The sequence below is a fragment of the Diadema setosum genome, chromosome 21 (genome assembly GCF_964275005.1).
Source record: "Diadema setosum chromosome 21, eeDiaSeto1, whole genome shotgun sequence".
NCBI classification, from domain to species: domain Eukaryota; kingdom Metazoa; phylum Echinodermata; class Echinoidea; order Diadematoida; family Diadematidae; genus Diadema; species Diadema setosum.
The window spans coordinates 18703668-18728912 of NC_092705.1; the positions used below are offsets into that span (position 1 = coordinate 18703668).

At 37.5% G+C, this 25245-nt stretch overlaps 1 protein-coding gene across 1 annotated transcript in view; it reads right to left on the minus strand.

Annotated features, from left to right (window-relative positions):
- The window catches only part of LOC140244701 (uncharacterized), a 245979-nt gene that overhangs the window by 142281 nt on the left and 78453 nt on the right, over nucleotides 1-25245 (minus strand). Inside the window, exon 4 of the mRNA XM_072324317.1 lies at nucleotides 7763-7849. Coding sequence (XP_072180418.1) covers nucleotides 7763-7849 — 87 coding nt within the window. The remainder of the gene's footprint in view (nucleotides 1-7762; nucleotides 7850-25245) is intronic.

A 25245-nucleotide genomic window follows, 5' to 3' on the forward strand; every position in this document is an offset into this window, starting at 1 on the left:
GACTGTCATGCATTAGTACACAAATGTCTGTCCACCTGTTACATACGTTCACTATTTTTATGGGTTTTTTTTAATAAATCTTTAAAGATAGCTTGCTTGGAGCAAAATCGGGACAAAGTTATCTCTCTTAGGTGAGCTTTATTCAGTACTAAAGTGTTTGGTGGGTTATTCACATTGGAAACATAAGATTACCTAGTGTCTTTGAAATGGACCCCATTACTGTGGATATGCCAACTTTTACAACGGTTATTGGCCTCATTAATGAATTCATTCAAATGATTATAACTTTCGTTCCCTGGTATGTGACTTGCTGTTTAAAGTTCATCTTTGGAGATATAGTAGGGCCTAAGTTGTCAATTATTCTCGTTTTTATAAAGTCGACAATTCGTGTGATAATTAGCCAAATGTATGTAATGCGTAATATTATTTCCCTGGTTAATAAAAATTATTCCCCTATTTACTTATGATGGTTTGGGCCGTGACGGCATGGAGAGAAATCGGAAGACAAACATTATTATTATGCCCAAATAGCTCGTGTTCCCTTTGGAGGATATTCTGACTCTTGTCATCTGTGTATTTTTCAGAAGTAAGACCTATTTGAGAAAGTGACAGAAAGCTGTGTCGCTACTCAAAAGTGTGCTTCTTCATTTTGTTTTTTTTTTTAATCAGAATGTTTGTAATGATAGCTGTTTGTCGTGTATTACGTGTAGCTGACATGTGAGAGGTCAAGTCTCCAAACTTTGGCTAACTGCTTTGCAAAGTAGCAGCGCTAATTGCCTATTGAATTGTGTATTGTGAGGAATTCGAATGAAAGAACTCGGGTGACACTGTTCACGCCTTTTATCCGAGTAAACCCCGCATCAACAAAGCCTTGAACAATGAAAGGTAAACTTCCTGCTATCAAGGGGTGGATAATCACTCAACCAGTATTCTTTCTTCGCCATTGATAGCAGAATCAGTGACATACTGTAATGGAGCAACAATGTTGGAGGATCGGTATTATGTCTGCTAATTTGTAAAAGAATTTTTCAGTCCCCTTTTGTGTTCAGAACCACAGTCAGGGACGCTAACTTACTTTATCTCTGTAATACAAGCTATCGTTACTATCTTAAAACGTGAATTTTATGAAAGGTTAAAAGCGATCGCGGAATCAGTTCTTCTGCGTGACACCAGGCTTTCATAAAAGCAAAGCATCAAGCTTAAATCGTTTACCTGTATAGAAAGGGCGGGAATACACACTTATCGCAATAATCCGGATTTGAGAGTGATACACTCTACTATTTTCTTCATCTTTACCCCGACAAAGACCATGGTAATTCAAAACAAACAAACAAACAAACAAGCAGTTTCATTATATCAGAACGTACAGAATTTTTGTATTTCATGTATGTATAGGTCATCTCTTGATGTATAGTAGGCATTTGTTGTATAAATTCATAATGTTTGTACATATGACATGTTCGTTGTTTTGTATTTTCATTTTTATAATATATCACGTGTCTATTATCTGATTCTGACCACGAAAATATGGCGACTGTTTAAATACGGAGTATGTACTGGAAAACTAATGTCTCCTGCCAGTATAGACAAACTAATTTCTAGTCTATCCCCGCTTGAAATGGAAATAGAAAAAAAAAAAACGCAGTTCGACTTTCAGCACATTTCAACCATTTTGTATAGTGTACATGTAATGGACATAATTCTTTAGCGCATAAGCAATCACACAACTTTCGGGAATAATTGTATGTCTCATGGAAGAAAACTCGTCTCCTTGCCTCAATTTTAGCTTCTTCCTTTTCAAGCTCGCGGGAAAGAAATAGTTGAACATCAATCGCAATCATAAAGAGAGACACATCCTTAAAAATAAACACAGGAGTACTGAGACACACTACGAAATAAAAACAGGCCTTTTATCACTATTGACAACGCATAACATTGAAATGCTTTTTTTTTTGGGGGGGGGGGTAATACAATTGATTGTTCTGAAGGTTCGTTAATCACACAATGAAATATGGTTCGCTATTAGCTTAGGTTCGTTCACAAGAAAATCAAATGCGGTTCCTTTTCCGGTGGTTCCTTTACCCGAAAGCAATCAAGCAATCATTTTTATTCCAGTAAGGTTTGTGAATACAAAACAAAATGAAGAAGGCCTAAGTATTAATTCCGAATATTTGTCAGTATAATTATCTATCTCAAATGCAGAAAGATTGTAACTGTAAATGTGATGTAAAAAACATTAAGCTTAAGCCACAAGTTAATATCATGGTTCTTTATATGCTATGGTATTACAAAAGTGACCAAGAATAAAAAGTATATTATTTATGATACAATCATACAAACCCAACGTGAAGCTGTCAGGCCTACATCAACCTTTGCTTCTGATATGTATAGTATGTGCAGCATTGGCAAGTGTGATAAGCGATAATTACTGTGGACACAACGTCTATAAAGGAAGGTGCCTAATATGGCGGGAATTCAGAATGTTACGACTGTATACAGCTGCAGAAGAACAGACGCGAAAGCAGTCTTTGATGCTCTGCAACATTACGACCATGTGCATAATTTGAGGGTTTTTAATACATGCAAAGAACACGATCTCAAAAGACGACTATCGTTAATTAACTTCATTGATTTTCTCTACCGATGCTGTCTTTTGAACTCCCGCCTACAATGGGTTCACAGGTTCTATTTAGCTATTGGTACTTGCTAAACATTTCCACTGACAACAACATGGGAGGAGAATGGAAGCGATCAACGCCCTCACTAAAAGACGCTTCTCGTAATACGCATTGCATGCCTTTTTTTCTTTCTACTGTTTCCTATTGTTTGTGAGTTCAAAACTAGCGGCAAACTACACCGCAGCCGACACACAACGCATACCGACTCATTCATGCGGCGGCAGCGGCACGGACACAAACGCACCGAAGTTTACATTCGGGCTGCCGTATTGGTCAGAATCGTTAATGATAGACCTGTCCTGCGATTGGCTATCTTACACACCCAAGCTATTGCCTTATATGGTAGTGCGTGCGATGGAGCGTAAACGCCGTCGCTAAGCAGGACTGTTGTATTGTTTCGTCCCGTGAAAGAAACAGGTTGTGAGCTTGAACATAGCCTGAACTTTGAGAGCGATTTTCTCCATTATTTAGAAAATGGACTGACATCATAAGCGTAGTTAATATTCGTTTTTATGATCTATAGGGATGTCGAAATGAGTTGTATTATATATCAGTGTAAAGCTTAGAGTCTGTAGAATTCACATATAGGCATAACTACGATTTCATTTTTTGCGACTTTTGACTCATTCCAACGGAGCGCATCACATATTTTAGCAAAGGAAATTTCTGGTTTCTGAGGATCTGCATGCCAGCACATATGCACGAGACATGATATGCTTGAACTCTACATTCCATTAAAACTGGCTGTAGGCAGCATTTATTTTCTCTCAGTTGTATTCTTTGAGAGTCACCTGGTTACCTGGTAATTTTGAGCGATGATGAGAGCTGGTTGAGCACTACTCCAAGTCCTAGCCTCGGCTGCAATATCAGTGGGATCAATCAATCTGCACAGGAGCAAAAGCTGAGGCTGGCAGCAGTCTTGTGGTTGATTGCTCTGTGTTATCCCTCTTTTATGCTGAAGAGGCTCTCTCCACCAGTAAGAATCTGCAACTAAAGTTTACTCATCATTTCTGAATATCAACTATTCATTGTAGTCTTGCACATTTTTTTTTTGTGGGGTTTTTAACCAAAAAAGTACTAGGAAAAAGTAGGATTTTAAGCAAAAAAGTAGGAAAAAGTAGGAAAAAGAAGGAAAAGTGGGATCACTTGAAAGCCTGCAGCTACTATATACTTATTAAGCACCTATCTGCACCACATACACAGCATGCATGATATGTCACTACAGCCAGGCTTGTCTGAAGTCGTATAATAAATATGATCCGCGACAACGGTTTCTGGCAAAGGTTGCAACAGCAAATTCCCTCCTAGGTGGGGTACAATGATTTCGACCATTATCTTCGTCGATTTTGGGTTTTTGCAGAAATAGAATCTTAAATGTTTTCTACATCTACACTAAATTTCATAGCATAAGACTAAGTTTTTCCTATCGAAAACGGAATTTTAAACACCCTGTGTTGGATCGCACTCGTCAGTTTCGATCTTCTTCAAATGCCGCGCCAATATGCCCAGTGTTGCTAGGGCGCGGCATCTCGAGTGCGATTGGCTAGTGCGTCGCACACATTTACATAGTTCGGCTTTCAGAGATAGGTCTCTCAGCGTGTCGGAAATGTTTTGTCCACGCGTGCTTGCTCCATTGTTGTTGTGACAATAGATACCAGTACGCTCGCTTTGTGGTGTATGCTCTTCGTTTGGCTTTCGATACGATACAATAGAGAATATGGTTTGAACGTATCAGAGTCGCAAATCGGCACAAAAATCGTGCAACATGCGATCAGAAACTTAGCTTGTCAATTGTGCTAAGTAGTAAATATAACAGCAGGTTGACTTAAAAGACAGCAGAAGAGAGGAATGGAAATACACTGTACTAAATGCCAAAATTGCACCAAACTCGTGGTAAAGTAAAGTCGTGTTTGTTTGTTTGTTTATTGCACAATGCAACACATGCACGGCTTGAAAAAAACAACAACAGGAAGCGTGACTCTTGCCATCTTTCTGCCTTCGAAAGGGTCCGAAATGATTAGACTTACAAGACAAATCAACCGCAAATAAAAAAATGTGATTTGTAAAGATACGAATGCGCCACCTGCTCCTGTGACGTGTACACATAGGCATAGCGTGTGGATGCCATTGGGTAATACGTGCACATGCACACGTAACCAGCAAGCTTTACAATTATCGTATCAGCCATCTTGAAAGACGTACTGGTAAACAAACCCGAGCCAAACGCATTGTGTATTTCCGAGGAAAGGTGCCCGGGAAATTTGACTCTCAGTGAGCCAATCAGAAGCTGCTGTGGTTGTACCATCGTACGGATTGGTGATTCTCAACTCGCATCGCCGCTCAGCATTGTCTGTGAGCAAGGTGTGAATCTTCAAAGCCCATTTTCTTGCAATTTTGTCAGGCTAACAAATCAAAAAGTGCATCATTTCGCCTTATATGACCAATTACGGCGCCGAAGAATATGAGTGTTTGATATCAATGTAAAGCTTAGGAAATGGGCGATGTGATTCAATGAAAAATGAATTTTCAAAATTCCTGACTTTTGCCTGAAACCGTTGTCGCCGGTCACATATCCTTTGTACAAACCCTATTAATTTCTCTCTCAGTGTTTCAAGGAAAACAGCATACAAGCCCAACAGAATTATTATGCTTTACTGTACATTGCTGAAGTTCGGCAAAGGATACCAATAATCCCTAATCCGTGCCAAGGCACTGCTTGCATGAGTGCAGACTTGGCCAAGCCATTTTAACATGACAATGTTAAAACAACTTGACATCGTAAACTTTGCAGGCAGCCGGTAATTATGCTGTCCCCATAATGGCGTTCGTAAGTTCACTTTTTCACAAACATTTTGAAGAAAGGTTACAGTCTCAGTGGCGGTAGCCTATTCTTTGTTTTTATCAAGGGCTGGCTAGACATATCTCGTGATTAGTGTGTCGTGTGTGTAGTAAGGGTAGACAGTGTGGTGCTGTGTGTGGTGAAATGGTTTGTACACAGCACTTATAAATGCATATCTACACATGGTGATATGGCAATTTGTTCATTCACTGTGACATTTTAACATGTTAAAACTTTAAACCAAAGCGCACTATTGCTTCTCAGCGCCTCAAAATTTCTTCAGAATTACACACATTTCAAAGACTTTCTGCAGGAAACAATGAGAATAGATGAGGCTTGTCTGGAAAATTTATACCGGTTTAACCGAAATTCTGACCCGATTATCCGATAAATATAACATGCATCAGATCTGTCTTTTCACTTTAATGTCAATTAAGCGGAGTACCTGATTAAGCGGTACCTGATTATGCAGAGACTACTGTACTTGTATTACATTGATTCACCGTCAGCCAGCTGTGCATGCACCATGTGAATATTACACATATATTTGGGGATTTTGTCTGTCTCCCCCCCCCCCCCCCCCACCACTTTAGTGGGGATTTTTGGCCATTCATACAGATGTATATTCTATCATACACTCAATAATACCTGCCAAGTTTGGTGAAAATTTGACCAAGCATTCTCAAGAAGATGAAAATGTACAATTCAGGCCCAATTTAGACCCCCCCCCCCCCTCGCCCATTTCCAAGGGGGGCACCCCTGGATCTGCCATGAACAAACTTGACACCACGGTCATCAATGTAGTTTCTCATAGTATTAATTTCAGCTTTAGCTTCTGGTTCTAGAGAAGAAGATTTATTTCAAGATTCCTTAATTTTTGGGAGATTTGGGCCCCCTGGTGTCACTTTGAACAAAGTGAAACCCTATCCATCTAGGAATGCTACCTGCCAAGTTTGGTGAAAATCCATCATGGGGTTCTCAAGAAAATGATGAAAATACGTTGTATACAATTTAGGCCCCCATTTGGACCCCCACCCCTAGGCACCAAGAGGGGCACCCCAGGCTACACCATGAGCAAACTTGAAACTATAGTTATAAATGAACTAACTCATAGCAGTAACTGAGCTCTATCACATCTGGTTCTAGAGAAGAAAATTTTAATTTTTTATATCTATTTATTTATTTATTATTATTATTTATTTATTTTTTTTTTGGGGGGGGGACAGGTCTCTTTATGGGGGAGCATGGTGCCCATTTGAACAAATCGAGATCCCATCCCCCTAGGGACGCTCCCTGCCAAGTTTGGTGAAAATCCATCGAGGAGTTTTTAAGAAGATGAAAAGGTAAAAAGTCTATGCAAGACAGACAATGCACAACAAATGTGGGATGCTGAACGATGGATGAAAAGCGATCGAAATAGCTCTTGTATTGATGTTTCACCAATTATTAATTTGCCCATTAATGGAACAGCCCTTATATATTGTGCGATTGTGCAGAGCCAGCACACAAAAGACAGACAGCTTAGAATCTTGCCAATGGCCTGGTCCCATGTGTGTCCCAAATTGAAGTGAAGGCCTCCTTTCTTGTTGATGGGGGATCTCTCCACTCGTTCCCTGATGGCTTCTGTAATACCCTTTTCACACCATTTGGATTCTCTGTCCAAGATGATCACATCCTTAGTGTTAAACAAATATTTTGTCGGCCTCATGCCAAAAGGGCCCTAATAGTGTACAAAGTCTATGGTGTTAAGGCCCTTCTGGCATGAGGCCGACGATTTGTTAAAGTACACTATGCATGCTATCACACACGTGGGACAGGGCCATTCACACGATTGCGAGCCATCTTTCAGCTTTCAATGTGCACTGGCTCTGCACAATCTCAAACTGCATAATGACTGTTCCATCAATGGAAGCTTCATTTGCCTGAAGTAGCCAATTGATAAACTGGGAAATGTCGCTACAAGTGAGTTCATTTCCAGTTGTTTTACTTAAATAACTATAATGATCTATGTCACTGGATGGGATGAATGAAAAGAATCTCCAACAGTCTCTTGCTACAAGTGAGTTATAACATTTTTACAGTGGCTAACGTCAGTGAGGCAACATGAAGCCAGTAAATATCAATACACAGCTCTTGACTAGCGAGACTGCAAAATTTTTAGACCTGTTCCATAATTGACACATATTCTTTCACAAATCTTTGTATGAAACCATGATCAAAAGCTCAACCTGGAGTGATGTCTCACCTGTCTCCCCTTTCCTACCCCAGCAGCATCACCAATGAAGAACCCTGCCCTGCAGCCACTAGGCAGAATCTGTTGGTGCCGCTGACACTATGTGAAGTAAAGTAAAAAACAAAAGCAATACAATACATGAAGTAATTCAAAAGGGAATGAACAGTAATTCAATAGGGAATGAACAGTCAAGATATTGTTTAGTAACATTCCATGTGCATTGCAAAACCATAATAATTATAACCTGAAATGAGCATTTTGTCAATATACTAGAGGAAAACTACATTTCAATAGAATGAGATACATTGTAGGCCTGTACAGTTGTATATTGCCAAGCAAGAATGTATCTCCCAGGTTGTTAAGACTATAAGGGGTCTTAAAGGGGAATGAGACCCTATGTATTGAGTAAATGCAGCAATATTCGTAGAACCAAGGAGGTACTAGGCATACCTCCTTGGTAGAGGTGAAAGTTTATCAGAAAGAATATAAGACAATCTGTTCAAAATTCATGAATTCTATAAAGTTTTGGTGCAGCCATCAGTGGATGAGAAGACTACAGTTTGTGACTGTCATATAATCATGAACCATATAAGACCCACTCTTGGAGCAGAAGAGTCACCCAATCAGTCAGATGGAACGGATATGAGGACCTGCCAGGCTTCACCCTTGTGCTCACCCAGGTAGCCTGTGTAACGTACAACAGAAAATTTGACACCACCAAAGGTCTGAGGGTTCATCAGGCAAAGGTAGGCTGCTCCAAGGAAGCAACAGTTAAGCAGCCTAGGAGCAAGCAGTAGGTTGAGGAATGCAGTGGCGATGATTCAAGTGAGGCATATGGAAATAGTGGTTTACTTGGATGAAAACCACAACGTTAGCGAGTCTAAAGCTACATCCTATGACCCAAGCAGCAGGAGCAAACATCTAAAGGTGAAGTGGCCTGTATCAACTAGAACTATCACTAAATGTGATTAATACTCCCACATAACACTGAGGGAGTTACGTAGTTCAACAAGCAATAACTTTGTATGCTTTTTATTGAGCAAAAAAAAGTTAATTTTGCTCACTGATAATAGTGATAGTCACATGTGCCATATCTCAAGTCAAGTGTTCAAAACCTGAGGGAGCAAGATAATTTCTGTCATTTTCATTAAAAAAAAAAAGGCTGTTACCATGGCAACACAATGTTTGACAAAAAATGAAGCTTGCACAACCAGCGTCCTCGCCAAAAAATGAAGCTTGCACAACCAGCGTCCTCGCCAAAAAATGAAGTACGCGTGGCGGAAAAGTGCCGTCAGGTAGTTTGAAATATTTACGCGTGGTGGCTCAAACTGAACACGTGGTCGGGTCGTCGGGGGAAGAAATGCTGCTTACACACCGACATGCGCGTGTGCGAGAAGCATGCAAAAAAAAACAAGGCAAGTGCCAAATTGTGTCTCGCCCATTCGCGTACAAGGAATTAATATTTTTTATAGCTCCCAGAAGTTAATTGACCTGCTTATGACCTTTGACCTTGTGGTGACCTTAAACACCCCAAGGGATATTTACCATCCAAGTTTGGTCACAAACAGAAAAAGGGATCAAAAGTAATGAGCTGTAATCGCAATGCGCCATAAAAAATTAACATTGGGCCCTAAAAATTTGTTGACCCCTTTCTGTGACCTTTGACCTTGTGATGACCTTTAACTCCCCAAGGGACATCTACCATCCAAGTTCGGTCACAAACGGACATAGGGATCAAAAGTTATGAGCCACAATCAAAACGCGCCCTAAAAACATAACATTGGGCCCTAAAAGTTTGTTGACCCCTGTATGTGACTTTTGACCTTGTGACGACCTTCACCTCCCCAAGGGACATCTTCCATCCAAGTTTGGTCTCAAACGGACAAAGGGATCAAAAGTTATGAGCCATAAACGAAATGTGCCCTAAAAACTTAACATTGGGCCCTAAAAGTTCGTTGACCCCAGTCTGTGACCTTTGACCTTGTGGTAACCTTCAACTTCCCAAGAGACATTTACCATCACCCAAGTTTGATTGCCATTGTAGCAACATGTGCTGAGTTACATGTGATGAGAGTCTTGCAAGTAAACTTTAACGTATGACCTCAAACGACCTTTGACCTTAAATATCATGTGACCTCTTAGGCACCATAACATGAAGGTACCCCCAGTGCATCCATCATCCAAGTTTGATTGCCATTGTAGCAACATGTGTCAAGTTACATGTGATAAGAGAGTCTTGCAAGTAAACTTTTAACGTATGACCTCAAATGACCTTTGACCTTATCCTGTGACCTCCAACTGCACCATAACATGAAGGTACCCCTAGTGCATCTATGATCCAAGTTAGGTTGTAATCCAAGCAACTTATGTGAAGTTATTTGTCAAAAGAGAGTCTTGCAGGTAAACTTTAACATAGAAAAGAGAGTCTTGCAGCACATACTCTTTATATATGACCTCAAATGACCTTTGACATCATCACATGACCTCCAACAATACCATAACATGAAGATACCCCTAGTGCTTCTATCACCCAAGTGTGGCTGCCATTGCTGTAACAGTTGCCAAGTTATGCATCATAAGAGAGTCTTGCAAGTAAACTTTAACATTTGTGACGGACGCCATTTGGATCCCTTAGTCTCGCCTTCACCTCCGGTGGGCGGGCGAGACAAAAAAGGGGGGGAGGGACAAAATTGGGGCGACATCGCGATGTCGACACTGCGTTATAACGTTACAACATCGTAGCTAAAAAATGTTATTAAAAGTGTCCGAAATCATCCCTCCATTTGTAACAGATCATATGCATTGTCGATACATATCACGTAACTAAAGTGTATGGTTGCATCGCATTTTATCCTTTCGTTTATTTCTCTCCTTTTTTTTTTCAAGATCACGTCATTTTGAAGACGTACACAGGGGAGGAAATGAAGAAGAGAAAGAAGAAAAATAAATGAAACTCGCGAAGCAGCATTGCACTATCAACGCTGCATTTGTGAAAGGACTTCGGGAGTCAGGAATTATCTTTTCTTTTTTCGACAAAATTATCGATATTTATCACGTTACTAAAGTGCAAGTTTGCTGTTCCATTTAATCCTTTCTTTGCGATTTTGTTTTAATTTCAAGAATCGCGCAATTTAGAAGAGAAAACAGCAAGAAAAAGATTTTAAAAAATAAGAAAATACCGGTGGAACAAATGGCAGCGACATCGCACTATCAACGCTGCGTTTAACTTGACTTTGCGCCGCTGAAAGTGTGACTTGAAATCTCCGAATTATATTTTCTTTTATGACAATATAGTGAATACTTTTAATGAAGTGTGGGTCTGCATTGCTTTTTATACTTTCTTTTGTGTTTCCTTTCTATTTTAAGAATCACATTATTTCGTCAAAATAAGCAAAGAAAAAAGAAAGGAAATATTGGTAGAACTAACGGAGCGGTATCGCACTACAACGCTGCATTTAGCTTAGCTCTACGTTGCTGAAAATGTGACTTATAGTCTGCAAAATCGTCTTTTGTTTTATGACAATAGTGGATACCTATCACTTAATAAAGTATGGGTTTGCATCACTTTATACACTTTCTTTTGCGTTTCTTTTTTTATTTGAAGGATTGCACTGATTTGAAGAAAAAAAAAGAAAAAGGAAGAAAATATTGGTGCAACTATAACGAAGCGTCAACCCGCCATAAAAGCTGCGTTTACGTTTGCATTGCTGAAAATGTGACTAAAAGTCTTCGCGTTATTATCTTTTCATTAATGCAATATTGTTGATACTTGTCACGTAATAAAGCGAATGTTTGCATCTTTTTTTTTTATTTTTGTGCATTTCTTTTTCTACTTCAAGTCTCACATGATTACGAAGAAAAAATATCAGCAAAGGAAGAAATTTTGAAAAAAGAAAAGAAAAAGAAGAAAATATTGATGCAACTATAACAAAACGGCATCGCGGTATCAAAGCTGCGTTTATAGCTTAACTTTGCGGTGCTGAAAATGTGACTTCCAGTGTCCGAAATTATATTTTCTTTCATCATACAATGACATAATTATTGTTATTCATTATGTAACTAAAGTGAAGGCTTGCATCATTGCACTATTTCCTTTTGTCTCATTTTTTTCTCTTCTTCAAAAATCACGCTATTTAGAAGCATGTGGAAAGAAAACAAAGATGAAGAAGAAGAAAAAAATAGTGCAACTATCGTAACGAAGCAGCATCCATGCTCTATCAATGCTGCATTTAGTTTAACTAAACGTCTCTGTGAAGTGACTTAAAGGGGAAGGCTAGTAACTGATCAGTGGGAATCAGTGGAAATGCTGGGAGATGATTGTGGCAATCCTCATGGGATTCATTTAAGAGTTCATTGTATATCTATTGTTGTGTGAAAATGATTTGCTTCAGAATGGTCTCATATTCAAGTAATGTGCAGTTTAATGCTTCCAGGTTAGCGTCCCTGGTCAGTGACGGAGCATTAATCTGCACATTACTTGAATATGAGACCGTTCTGAAGCAAATCATTTTCACACAACAATAGATATACAATGAACTCTTGAATGAATCCCATAAGGATTGCCACAATCATCTCCCATCATTTCCACTGATTCCCACTGATCAGTTACTAGCCTTCCCCTTTAAGTGTCTGAAATTCTTTTCTTTCATGACATGATTGTTGATATTTATCACATAACTAAAGTATATATTTCAATCACATTTATACAATTTCTTTTGCATTTTTTATATGTCAAGAGTCGCGCAATTTAGAAGAAAAAATAACAGCAAGAAAAAGATTAAAAGAAGAAAGTATTAGTGGAACGAACTGAGCGCAGAGTCAGCGACATCGCACTAAATGTGACTTTAAAAATATTTCCGAAATTATCTATTCTTTTATGACAATATTGTGAATACTTATCACTTAATAAAGTGAGGGTTTGCGTCGCTTTCATATTTTCTTTTGCGTTGCCTTTTTTTTTATTTCAAGGATTACACTGATTTGAAGAAAAAGGGAAAAAGAAGAAAATATCGGTGCAACAAGATAATAGAAGCCTGGCATCCTGCTATGAATGCTGCGTTTTAGCTTCCTTGCGTCCAAGAAAATGTGACTTAGAGTTCATTTTATTTTATAATTCAAGAATCGTGAAATTTAACAGAAAAGAAAAGGCAAGAAAATGATTAAAAAGGAGAAAGTATGAGTAGAACGAACTGATCGCAGAGTCAGTGACATCACACTATCACCGCTTTATGTCACTAACTAGAAATGTCGCTTTGGCGACTGGTATGCCTCTGCCATAATGCATGATTTTCCCAATAGGTCTAGATAGTACATGTGGACAATGTGTGATTACATTTTCACAAATTGGCAAAATATTGAAATGACAAGTTTGTCACAAATGTGTTGAATGTTCATCTTCCTTGAACTAGGTTTAATTGGATGAATAGGAGAGCATGTATCTAGGGATTTAAGGACTTTAACTCGACTTTGACCCATTCATACATTTAGGCATTGAGTAATTTTCAAGGTACAGGTGTGGAGAAAAAGTGCAATTTCTGAATTGAATAGTAAATTGTTACAATTTTCATCTGTTCCTTGACCCTAAAATTCATAAGATAATCACTTTCAGGTAGAACATGCATAATATGTACTATGTTTCAAGATAACTTGAGCCACTTCCGAGATATGGGGGAAAAAGTTAGTTCAGCACTTTTACTTGATCTTTGACCTTTTGACCTTTGAGGCAAAAAAAGTGTAAAAAAAAAAAAATAACCCTGCTGGCATTGCATGATAGGAGGGAAATAGTAAAATTTTGAAGTGTTGCACTTGACCTTTGACCCCTGACCTTTGACCCCATGAACCCTACATTCTCTAGATAATCACTTCCAGTCAGTATATGCATATACTATGTTCCATGAAGATACCTTGAACAATTTTCCAAGGTATGGAAAAAAAAAAAGAAGTTTTAATATTTTTACTTGACCTTTTGACCTTTGACCTTTGACCTCATGACCCAAACTTTCACCAGAGAATGAATCTTAATTGGGTAATACATGTATACACTAAGTTTCAAGAAAATATCTTCAGGCATTCAATAGATATGGTGGAAATAATGAAATTTTATGTATTTGACCCTGACCTTTTGACCTTTGACCTTTGACCTCATGACCCAAACTTTCACCAGAGAATCTTAATTGGGTAATACATGTATACACTAAGTTTCAAGAAAATATCTTCAGGCATTCAATAGATATGGTGGAAATAGTGAAATTTTATGTATTTGACCTTGACCTTTTGACCTTTGACCTTGAGCATGTGCACCCAAAAGTTGATAGGCACAACTTCACCCCCTAATACACATACATGCCAAGTTTCATTAGGATACCTCAACAGGTTTTGATAGTTACCTTGTCCACAAAATTCATTACGGACGGACGGAAGGACGGACGGAAGGACGGACAGACGGAAGGACGGAAGACCTCACGGTGATATGCTTGTGTGTCTACCCCTTTGTTCCCCCTTTTGTTAAAATAGACACACAAGCAAAAATTTTAGCCACACAAGCCTGACGGAATAAAGGCTATCTATTGTGCACTATTGTTCTCCTAGCCACACAAGCATACTCTCGTTAGCACGGACGGACGGACGGACAACCCGAAAACATAATGCCTCCGGCACCACTTCGTGGCGGAGGCATAAAAATGTGGCATTAGAGTCCGAAATTATCATTTTGTTTGTAATCATGTAATAAAGTGTAGGTTTGCATCACATTCTATCCTTTCGTCTATTTTCCCTTATATTACTTCAAAGATCACACAATTTAGGAGAACATGGAAAGAAAAGGAAGAAGAGGTAGGCCTACATGTAAAAAAAAAAATAGTGTAACTATAACAAAGAATTATCTGCAACTATCATGCTGCATAATTATGGGTCGCTGTGGAGTAGAAATTCATCAACGTTCTGGTGTATATTTTGGATGGAACATTCGGAAAATATTCAATGAAGTAAGAAGACACGTCGGTGCAAAAATAAAGGAAGTCTTTATTATTGTTGCGCGATTTATGTTCACGTGTCGATGTGCACTGCAGGTGAAAGGCTTTTGAACTTTGTTTCCCATGTATCGTGGAAACTCAATATAGATGGTCTAGATCTAGGTCTAAGGAGGCACAAGGATCTCGTCATACCGAGTTTCACTGTATTTATTTTCGCGTGGCATTCGGTGCTGCGAACTTCGGTTTACTGCTTTATTTTCATCGTTTTTCATACCTTTCATTTGGTAAGATTTGTTTGATTAATATCACTTCATTCATTCTCTTTATATTTCGTAAGTATCTAAAAGTAATTCACAATTTTCACGTTTTCGTAACGGTGATTTCACCGCTTCGCTGCAGTATTTTCGAAGGAAGTTTGATTGCAGCCACTTCGGTGTGCTGTGTGTTATTTTTGTAGTTTTTGTGGTGTCGGGGAGGTTGTTGGGATTTTGTAATTTGTTTGCTAGCCCTAAGGCTGTTTATCTTGAAGTGACGATGGTTGTCGTGTTTCTCAATGTTATAGGAATAGGGTCATAGACAACTATGGCCCTAATCAGGGACGTCATAGAGAGCTGACCATTACTGATCATAATACAGCTATTTTTTTGCCAAGTCCATTTCTTCATTTTCTTCACGTGTTGTATATCATAGTGCAGTGTTATTTTTTGACGAAAGAACCAAACATTCCATGGAGAAAATGCCGACTTTGTGAAGAATACTTGCACGTTCAAGCGGATTCAGAGAGTGACCACTATGATTTGTGCCACCCCGTAGTCCCACCTGGTGCAGCGTATGTCCACTTCTCATCCCACACCTGAACTATATACTACGACCATTTTCTGTTCCAAGGTTGATTATCTAGAGAAGGTACTGTATCATTGCTGCAATATTTGATTCCTTATTGAGTCATTCCCTCTCATGTTTGAACTATGTGATAAACATCGGTCGATCTCTCCGCGAAATGTATCATCTTGGACATGTTGTGGTAACAGTCGGCGTGAAATATGATGCTTGTGAATTACCGTGATTACCAAATTTGCAATGACGCAGAATGAAACCCACACATTTCACTTATTGTTATTTTGACTGACCCTCTGCTTGTCTGATTATCTGCTTCTTCATCATCATATCTTGAAATATTCTGTATTCTTCTTCTTGGAACATCGCCTAACATGGCTTCGACTAGATCCCAAGCCAACATAGAGGCTATCGCTGTACATGCCATGCAAGAGTACTTGCAAAGCGATGCATTCTTTGAAGCCATTGAAAAGGCCCTTGAAAAGGGAATCAACAAACAATTGGGGAAATTTGCTGACCGATTAGCGAGCTTAGAGAAACGCAATGTGGAAATAATGACGAGGCTGGAGAAGAGTGAAAGTGCCACAATGGAGAACGAAGTCGCTATTCAGGCCAAGGCGAGTGAGATTGATCGCCTGAATAGCCAGCTCGCTTCGCAGGCAGATTCCATCCACAACCTCCAGCTATCCATCAATGAAATGGAACAATACTCTAGACGAAATTGCCTAAAGTTCTACGGTGTTCCTGAGGGCAACAATGAAAGCACCGACGATCTCATCTGCAATTTGGTGTCCCAGCGACTGAAGGTGCCTTTGTCTGTGACCGACTTGGACCGATCTCACCGTATCGCTCCGAGACACCACACTCAGTCTGGTGCCAAATCTACATCGTCCACCGCAGATGGCGCTAAACCAAGGGCACGTCCGCGTGTCATTATCGCCAAGTTCCACTCGTACAAAACACGAACGGCAGTGCTGCGCGCACGGAAGAAGCTCGCGGGCACAGGCATGGGGATCGACGAGGCACTCACGGCACAGAACCAGCAACTACTATGGGACGCGAAAAAACACGCGAAAGTGAAGGAGGCTTGGGCCTCAGACGGGCGCATTGTCGTACTCTTGCCCGCCACAAATGGCAAGTCAGTGAAGAAGGTGATTAGGGGCAGGGACGAATTGGTCAAATTATGAATTACATTAAAAAAATTACATGCCAAGTGATATATTGCGATCTGTCATTGGTCAATTTTTGATAGCTTTCTCTTTGTTTTGCTAATACATTGTGACAATTCTGATGATTATTTTTTCACATGTGTACATGCTCTGTTGTCTTTTTGCTCTGTTTCAGTGATTACAATTTTGATATATTGATCTTCGTCTGTTGTTGATGTTGTTTGTTCCAACGTTTTGAGGTATTGTTTCTGTATGTCACACTCAGTAAGTACATTACAATCTGATTTTTTAAGCTCTGACGAAACAAGTACTGGTTATGTAGAAAATGACAATGCTTTTGATAATTTACCTTTTTTTGGTGTCAGCGATGAGGAGTTTGTAAATTTTGATAAGCACGCAGAAAAGAAAACGGATTATCTCAATCTGGGAAGCAGATTTCAGTTTAAAGGGAAGATAAACCCCAAGAGCAATGTGGATTGAGTGAAAGCAGCAACATTAGTAGAACACATCAGTGAAAGTTTGAAGAAAATCGGACAATCGATGCAAAAGTTATGAATTTTTAAAGTTTTGGTGTTGGAACCGCTGGATGAGGAGACTACTAGAGGATATGACGTATGAGTGGACAACAATACAAAGAAAATATAAAGGATATTCAACAAAAATTCACTTTTCTAGAATTATGAAAGAGCAGTGGACCAACCGCTTTCAGAAAGCAGGGGGAATAATTGCTACCCTTAACATATGTCAATATCAAGTTGATGGAATTTGTAATTTTCATGAAAAATGGATTTTTGTAGTATTTTCTTTATATTTTCTTGATATTGTAGTCCACTCATACGTCATAACCTCTAGTAGTCTCCTCATCCAGCGGTTCCAACACCAAAACTTTAAAAATTCATAACTTTTGCATCGATTGTCCGATTTTCTTCAAACTTTCACTGATGTGTTCTACTAATGTTGCTGCTTTCACTCAATCCACATTGTTCTTGGGGTTTATCTTCCCTTTAATTTATAAGATGGTGATGATAATTTGATTCATGATGTAAGAACTGTAGATTATGTAACTGATGCTGAATTTAATGTTAAAGTAAATAAAGTAGATGTAAATTTAAGTTTTATACATATAAATGCACGAAGTTTATTACGCAACTTTGATAAAGTTTGCGGTTTTCTTGCGTGCCTTGATTTTTCTTTTTCTATAATAGGCATATCTGAAACATGGATATCTCCTGGCTTGCCGCTTTCCTTTGATATTGACGGGTATGATTTTATACATTCTGACAGGTCTTCCGGTAGAGGAGGGGGCGTTGCAATGTTCATCAGGAAAGATTTGAAATACAGAGTCTGTAAACCAATGCAAGAATGTGAAGGGCTTGACTCTCTTTGTATTGAATTATTATCTGGAATTTGTAAGCATAATATTGTTCAAGTTTTGTACCGTCAGCCGAAATGTAATGTGCAATCATTTATCGCATATTTTGAAACATTTTTAAATCATGAATTTATTAAAGATAAATCTGTATTTATTATGGGAGATTTCAATATCAACATACTTAATATGTATAATATTTCTTATGTAAGTGAGTTTGTTAATTTGTTGTTTTCAGCCGGTGTGTATCCATTAGTAGATAAGCCTACCCGTATTCAAGGAAACTCTGCTTCTCTTATAGATAACATAATGACAAATGTTGTAAATAAATCTATTCATTCTGGAATTTTTTTGACTGATATGACAGATCATTTTCCAATTTATAGCATAATATATCCCTCACATGGTAAAGACACTGAAAAAGTAAACTTGTTCACATTTCGAGAGATCAATCCAATTAATATTCTAAAATTTAATAATATTTTACAGTCGATTGATTGGTCATTTGTATACAGTGAAAGTGATGCAAATGCTGCATATAATGTTTTTCTTGAATTTTTCTGTGCGGAGTATGACAAATGTATTCCTAAGGTGAAAAAAAGTAAACAGAAATGTATTATAAAGAAACCATGGGTTACATTTGCTATTCTGAAAGATATACGAAAGAAAAATAAGCTTTTTAAACGATATATGAAAAATCCGTCTGAAAAAAACAAAGTAATGTATCAAAAATGTCGTAACGAATTGAACTCGAGTTTACGTCGAGCGAAAAGATCTTATTATCATAAAAAGTTTTCATATGTAAAGAATAACTTAAAAAAGACATGGTCATTAATAAATGATGTACTTGGACGTAAACAGAGTAAGCAAACTTTATGTAATTCATTTAAGATAGACAATAATATTATATACGACCCTGATATTATAGCAAATAATTTTAATGAATATTTTGTTGATATTGGTTTGAAAATGAATGAGAATTTTTCTGAAAATGAATATGCTTTCTCTGAATATATGAATACGCCCATAAATGAAAGTTTGTTTTTGAAACCTGTAACAAAAAAGGAAATTATGGATATATGTGCAGAAATAAAATCTGGGAAAAGTTCAGGATTTGATGATGTTGATGGTGAAGTAGTTAAAGGGGTAATCGATGCAATAATTGAACCATTAATTTATGTTTTGAATTTGTCTTTTTCTAATGGTATTGTACCTGATAAGTTGAAAATAGCCAAAGTGATTCCTGTTTTTAAAAAAGGTGACTCTCAAGTTTTTAGTAATTATCGACCCATTTCAATTTTACCTTGTTTTTCTAAAATCCTCGAAAGAGTAATGTATAATAGATTTTATAAGTTTTTATTGTCCAAAAATGTTTTATATCCGAGTCAATATGGTTTCCGAAAATGTTTTTCAACTGAAATGGCTATCACTGAAATACAAGACCGAATAGTCAATGAAATAAATGTTGATAAAAGTGTAATAGGAATATTCATGGATCTTTCAAAGGCTTTTGATTCTCTTTCCCATTTTATTTTATTAAAGAAACTAGAGTATTATGGTATTAGAGGTATTTGTTTGAAGTGGTTTAAGTCTTATCTCTCTGGTAGAATGCAATATACTATTTTTGATTCTGTTTCTTCTGATTTTAAAACGATTTGCACCGGGGTCCCACAGGGGTCAATTTTAGGTCCTTTGCTTTTTTTACTCTATATCAATGATATTGTTAATTCTTGCCCTGATTTTGATTTCATTTTGTATGCTGATGACACCACTATCCTTGCTTCACATAGTAATATAGATATTTTATATGATATTGTAAATAAAAATGTATTTAAAATTGTGAAATGGTTTCAGTGCAATAAACTGTCATTAAATGTAGATAAAACTAATTATATGTTATTTCATAAGAAGAAGGGAAATGTGCAATTCACAAATGACATAAAAATATATGGAAAGCCAATAACTCGATGTAAATCAGTTCAGTTTTTAGGTATTATTCTGGATGAAAATATTGACTGGCGTGAACACATAGAAAATGTATGCAGAAAAGTTGCGCAGTTTGTAGGTGTTTTAAATCGTTTAAAGTTTGAATTGCCATCTTTTGTTTTATTTTCTCTTTACAATTCGTTTATATTGCCTCATTTGTTGTATTGTAATGTTGTATGGGGAAACACTTTTAATTCCAGACTTGATAAGTTATTCAAATTACAAAAGAAAGCAATTCGTAATGTTACAAAATCTTCATATTTAGCTCACACTTCTCAGTTATTTAAACGATTGAATACGCTTAAGCTGCATGATATAAATAAACTTCAAATAATTTCTTTCATGCAACGCTTCCACACAGATACACTCTCTCCTTACATCATGAATATGTTCACATTAAATTCAAACATACACACTCATAACACACGGAGCTGCAATAAGATTCATCAATGGAAATGTCCTAGTACAAAATTAAAACAAACTCTTCGTCATACAGGACCAGTTTTTTGGAATGCAATAATTAACCCAGATAATTATAATAAGCAACATAATAATTTATTTAAGAAGCAGTATAAAAGACATCTTTTATCTTTTTATTAAGATTGCATTGATGTATCTAATAATTCTTTCTATTTCATTTCGTTTTTTGTTTTTGTTTTTTGTGTCTGATGTTCTTTTGTGTATCTTCTGTATAAAACTGATTTATGATTTTTGAAAGCAAGTTTGATTCCAATTCTACACGATTTGTAACAACGGTGTATGCGCGCCTACAGGCCTTATTGGCTTTTTATGTGTACACCATTTTCCATTTTACTTGTTGCCTTTTGTATTCTGGAACAATTCATGACTGTAATTCTGATGTTGTTGTTGTGGTTTCTTTTACATGTCATTGTTGTTTATGTTCATCTGTAACACCGAATGCTTCATGTTGTTTTTATTGTGATTGAAATGGAAATAAACGAATTGAATTGAATTGAAGGTTAAAATGATTCTGAGTGATGGTGATTATAATTAGGGCCTACCGATGCTGGTGTAAAAGACAGCTTGCTGCGAATGCTGAGCATACGTGTTTAGTCCTTCGTCTTATTTCATGTCTCCCTCTTTTACTCTATTTCCCCTCCCATGAATGATGAAAATAAAAATTATTAATATATAATCATGTCTACCTCACAACAAAAAGAACCACATGCTAGCAACCTTCATAAAGTTAAATCTAATTGTTGATTGCCAGCAAAGAATAAGGGGGAAACACGACAATAAATAGAAGCGAAAAGATTGTATGCAGTCTCTTCGGATCGAAGACGCTTGACATCCGTCCCCCCCCCCCCCCTCCCCCTTGCGGAAATTTCCACAAAACCAGGTGCCAGATGCAGGTGCCAGACGAATAATGCGTGCACTAGAATTCTGTTAATAAACAGAGTGTAAATACCCTGGAAATATCGATCAAAGAACTAGCTCGCGAGTAGAATTAAAGGAATCATTACAAGGATCATGATTCTATAGTCTTTCTTTTGGCCCATAGTAGAAACATCGAACTGTCGATCATAGTCCAGGATAACAGTGTACACTTGATTATTTTAGATGTTCCTGAACTATAGAAAGGGATTGATTAATCACTCGATTTATGGAAGCACAGAAAGACAATAATTATGAAAGAACACGTCTCGTTTGCAGACACAAATTCACTACGAGTATGTGATATGCAGCCACTACCCGATTAGACAGTAAAATCACGACAATTTCAAGCTCATTAAAACTGCGTACTACTTTTCAAAGTTTGAAGGAACTTCACCTATGAACTGTGACGGTCCACTATATACGAAAATGATTTGGCTATTAACATTCGTTCGTTTTTTGTTTTGTTATGTCTTGTCTGTCTGTTTGTTTGTTTTTTGTTTGGTTTTGTTTTTGCTCGTACAAGACATATACCAGGTATAACGATTTCTTCGTATGGAATGGAAACTGTTACCGCAATCAAGCCATTAAGCGCAGCTGTGGCGCATTTGATCCATTGAACTTGCAGTAGCCTCAAACAAGGCAAGAGCACATGGCACGTGTTTCGCACATCGGCACATTCACAATTTATGCATTTAGCAGTCATCGCTGTGGCAGACTGTCGATTCAATCATGGCAAAAGAAACTGGAATACTTGGGGAAATGATGATGTTTAAAATCCAATAAAAAAAAAATGCCTGTAAAAACGCATGGCTATGTCACGGCTCCACACTAACTTTTATTTTTGGTGGCCCGATCGGGCCACAAAAATCATTGATTTTTATTTTTTGGTGGCCCGTAAGTAAAATCTGGTGGCCCTAAAAAAAAAAAAAATTAAGAAAAGCATAAGAAAAACTAAATTGGTCGTAGTAAACATAGAAAAATAAATATTAAGCATTACTGAAGTGATACAGGTACCCATATCTAAAATAAATGAATAGAAAATTCAATCATCTTACCGTTATTCTGAGTTCTAAGATTTAGCATATAGGCTTATAGATTATCATAAAACTTGATGCCTATTTAGGTGGTCAAAACTTACGTTTGAAATGAGAAAGTGGGAGCATTTGCAGACATGTGTAAACATCCGACATTTGTTTTAGTATTGTAAAGAGCCAAAAGTTATACCGTTATTCATTTCTGATTGTAAAAGCAATCATCCAACATTTACTAGTATTTTAATAGCACCTTACGGAGCCGAATGTTACCGTTAATCATTTTCAAATGTAAAAGCAAACAACCGACATTCATTTTAGCATCTGAATTTTATCCTTATTCATTTCCGAACGTGAAAGCAAACATCCGCTTCTCATTTTAGCATCTAACTGAGCCGATTGATACCGTTACATCATTTCCAAATTTAAAAGCAAACATCCAACATTTATTTTATTATCGTACGGAGCCAAATGTTACTGCTGTCCACTTCCGAAAGTGAAATGAATCATCTGACAATTATTTTAGCATCGTACAGAGCCGAATGTTACTGCTATTCACTTCCAAACGTACAAACAATCATCTGACATTTATTTTGGCATCTTCCGGAGCCGAATGTTATTGCTCTTTACTTTTGAAAGTAAAAGCAAACATCCGACATTCATTTAATGATCGTACGGAGTTAAATATTATTGTTATTCATTTCCGAACGTCAAAGGTATCATTCCGCATTTATTTTAGCATCTTCCGCAGCTGAATGTTATTGCTATTTACTTTCGAACATAAAAACAAACATTAGACATTTGTTTTATCATCGTACGGAGTTGAATAGTAATTGTTATTCATTTCCGAACGTCAAAGGGATCATTCGACATTTATTTTAGCATCTTACGGAGCCGATTGTTACCGCTGTTCATTTCCAAAAGTAAAGGCAAACATCCGGAAAAAAAAAAGGAGGTTGAAAAGTATGAAATTTAAAAAAAATACGAATTTTAGAGCTGCTGAGTACAGTACTAATTTGTGCTTCCAAAGATTGGCAGCTTTGCGTACTGGATCACTTGCATATGGCTCGCTCTGCGATCTGCTGCTCCGGGGATTGGGCGCATATACTCGTAGTAAAAGTGGCAACTCTCAGTGATCTGAGAGAAGCGCCTGTAAATTTTGCGCAGCGGAATCTCGGTGAACGTGGTATAATACTGCGCTCACTGTGCTGTGCACCTGCATATGATGGCAAGCAAAGTGGAATCGGTAATGGACCGCGTGCGATGTGGGTACGTAGCACACGATCGACGATCTTGCCTCAAAAAGCGAGCGCCAAGCAAGTGAGTGTCGAGAATGCGTTTGAAGGAAACCGCAAAAAAATATTTTTAAAAGGGAAAAATGACAAAAAGGGGAAGAAATATAACAAAAAAAAACTTAGGCATGGCGCAATAGAAAGCATGGCAACTCTGAAAATTATGCGTGGTAGTCCAAATTTACGCATGGCGCAAAATTGGTTGCCACAATTTACGCCTGGCGCAAAATTGGCTGCCATAATTTATGCATGGCGCGCCCGCCACATGCCGTCACAGCCGTCACATGTGCCAAATTTTAAGTCAAATGCCCAAAAGCTGAGGGAGTTTAATAGCTGAATTTACATTATCACATGATTTTCATTCAAAATATGCTGTTACCATGGCAACACATTTTTCAACAATGACGAAAGATAAATTTTGCACATCTACGTAGTATGGTGGTCACATGTGCCAAATTTGAAGCCAAATGCTCAAAAAACTGAGAGAGTTAGCTGAACCAAAATTTTTGTATGATTTTCATTCAAAATCCAGTGTTTTGTAGCCAGTTTCAACTCAAATCCCAATCTATCGCAATGGCATGCCTTGCAAGTCTTACATAAAGCCTGCCATGTATACGAAGCTATTATATCATCATTATCATCGTTATTGCTTTTATTATTACTACTATTATCATTGTTATTATCACTATTTCAGTAATTGGGGCCATTTTCCTGCCAACGGTGTAAAAAAATAGGGAACAAGATATTATCTGCGTGGAACGCGGTACTTCATTTTCAAATGAAGGGTGAATGTTCTACGTATTTTCATTGTTATAAACTCATGTCAATGAAATTATAAATGCAAGTTAAAGAATTCTATTAGAATTAAAAAGCAATGCGTTTAATACGTTCAGGCACGGTAGGCCTATATTGTGATAGATACCTATATGAAATTTCATTGTCATTTTAAACACATCTTAAACTTTTGGTTGATTGAACGATCGAAAGTTCTTTACATAATAATGCCTGTATTATAGGTGTTATCATTGGTTGCCAAATTCTCGTTATGCCACACTACCAAATTCAATGGTGTGTTGTCCTTGTGGTAATGTCGACCACGGATGGTATAAGAGAACTACTTAATATAAAGGTAACACAGTTACGAGTTTGCTTGCAAAACAAACCACAACGGTGCTGTGCGACGATTAGAACCACGGGCTGCAATTATGATGAATCAATGAATTCTTGAGTAAAGTTTGGTTTGTTTTCCTGAACTGATTGACAAATTGTCCTTCAAGGACATAAATAAATACCAATTATTAAAGACACCCAGTCGCGAGGATACATGGACATATTTCATGTGCATTTAAGTGTTGAAATATTTTCATCTAAATCATGAATTATGATCCTGTATCTGTGTAAGGATGTAAGATGCATGTACACACGTATACAACATTCTTCAT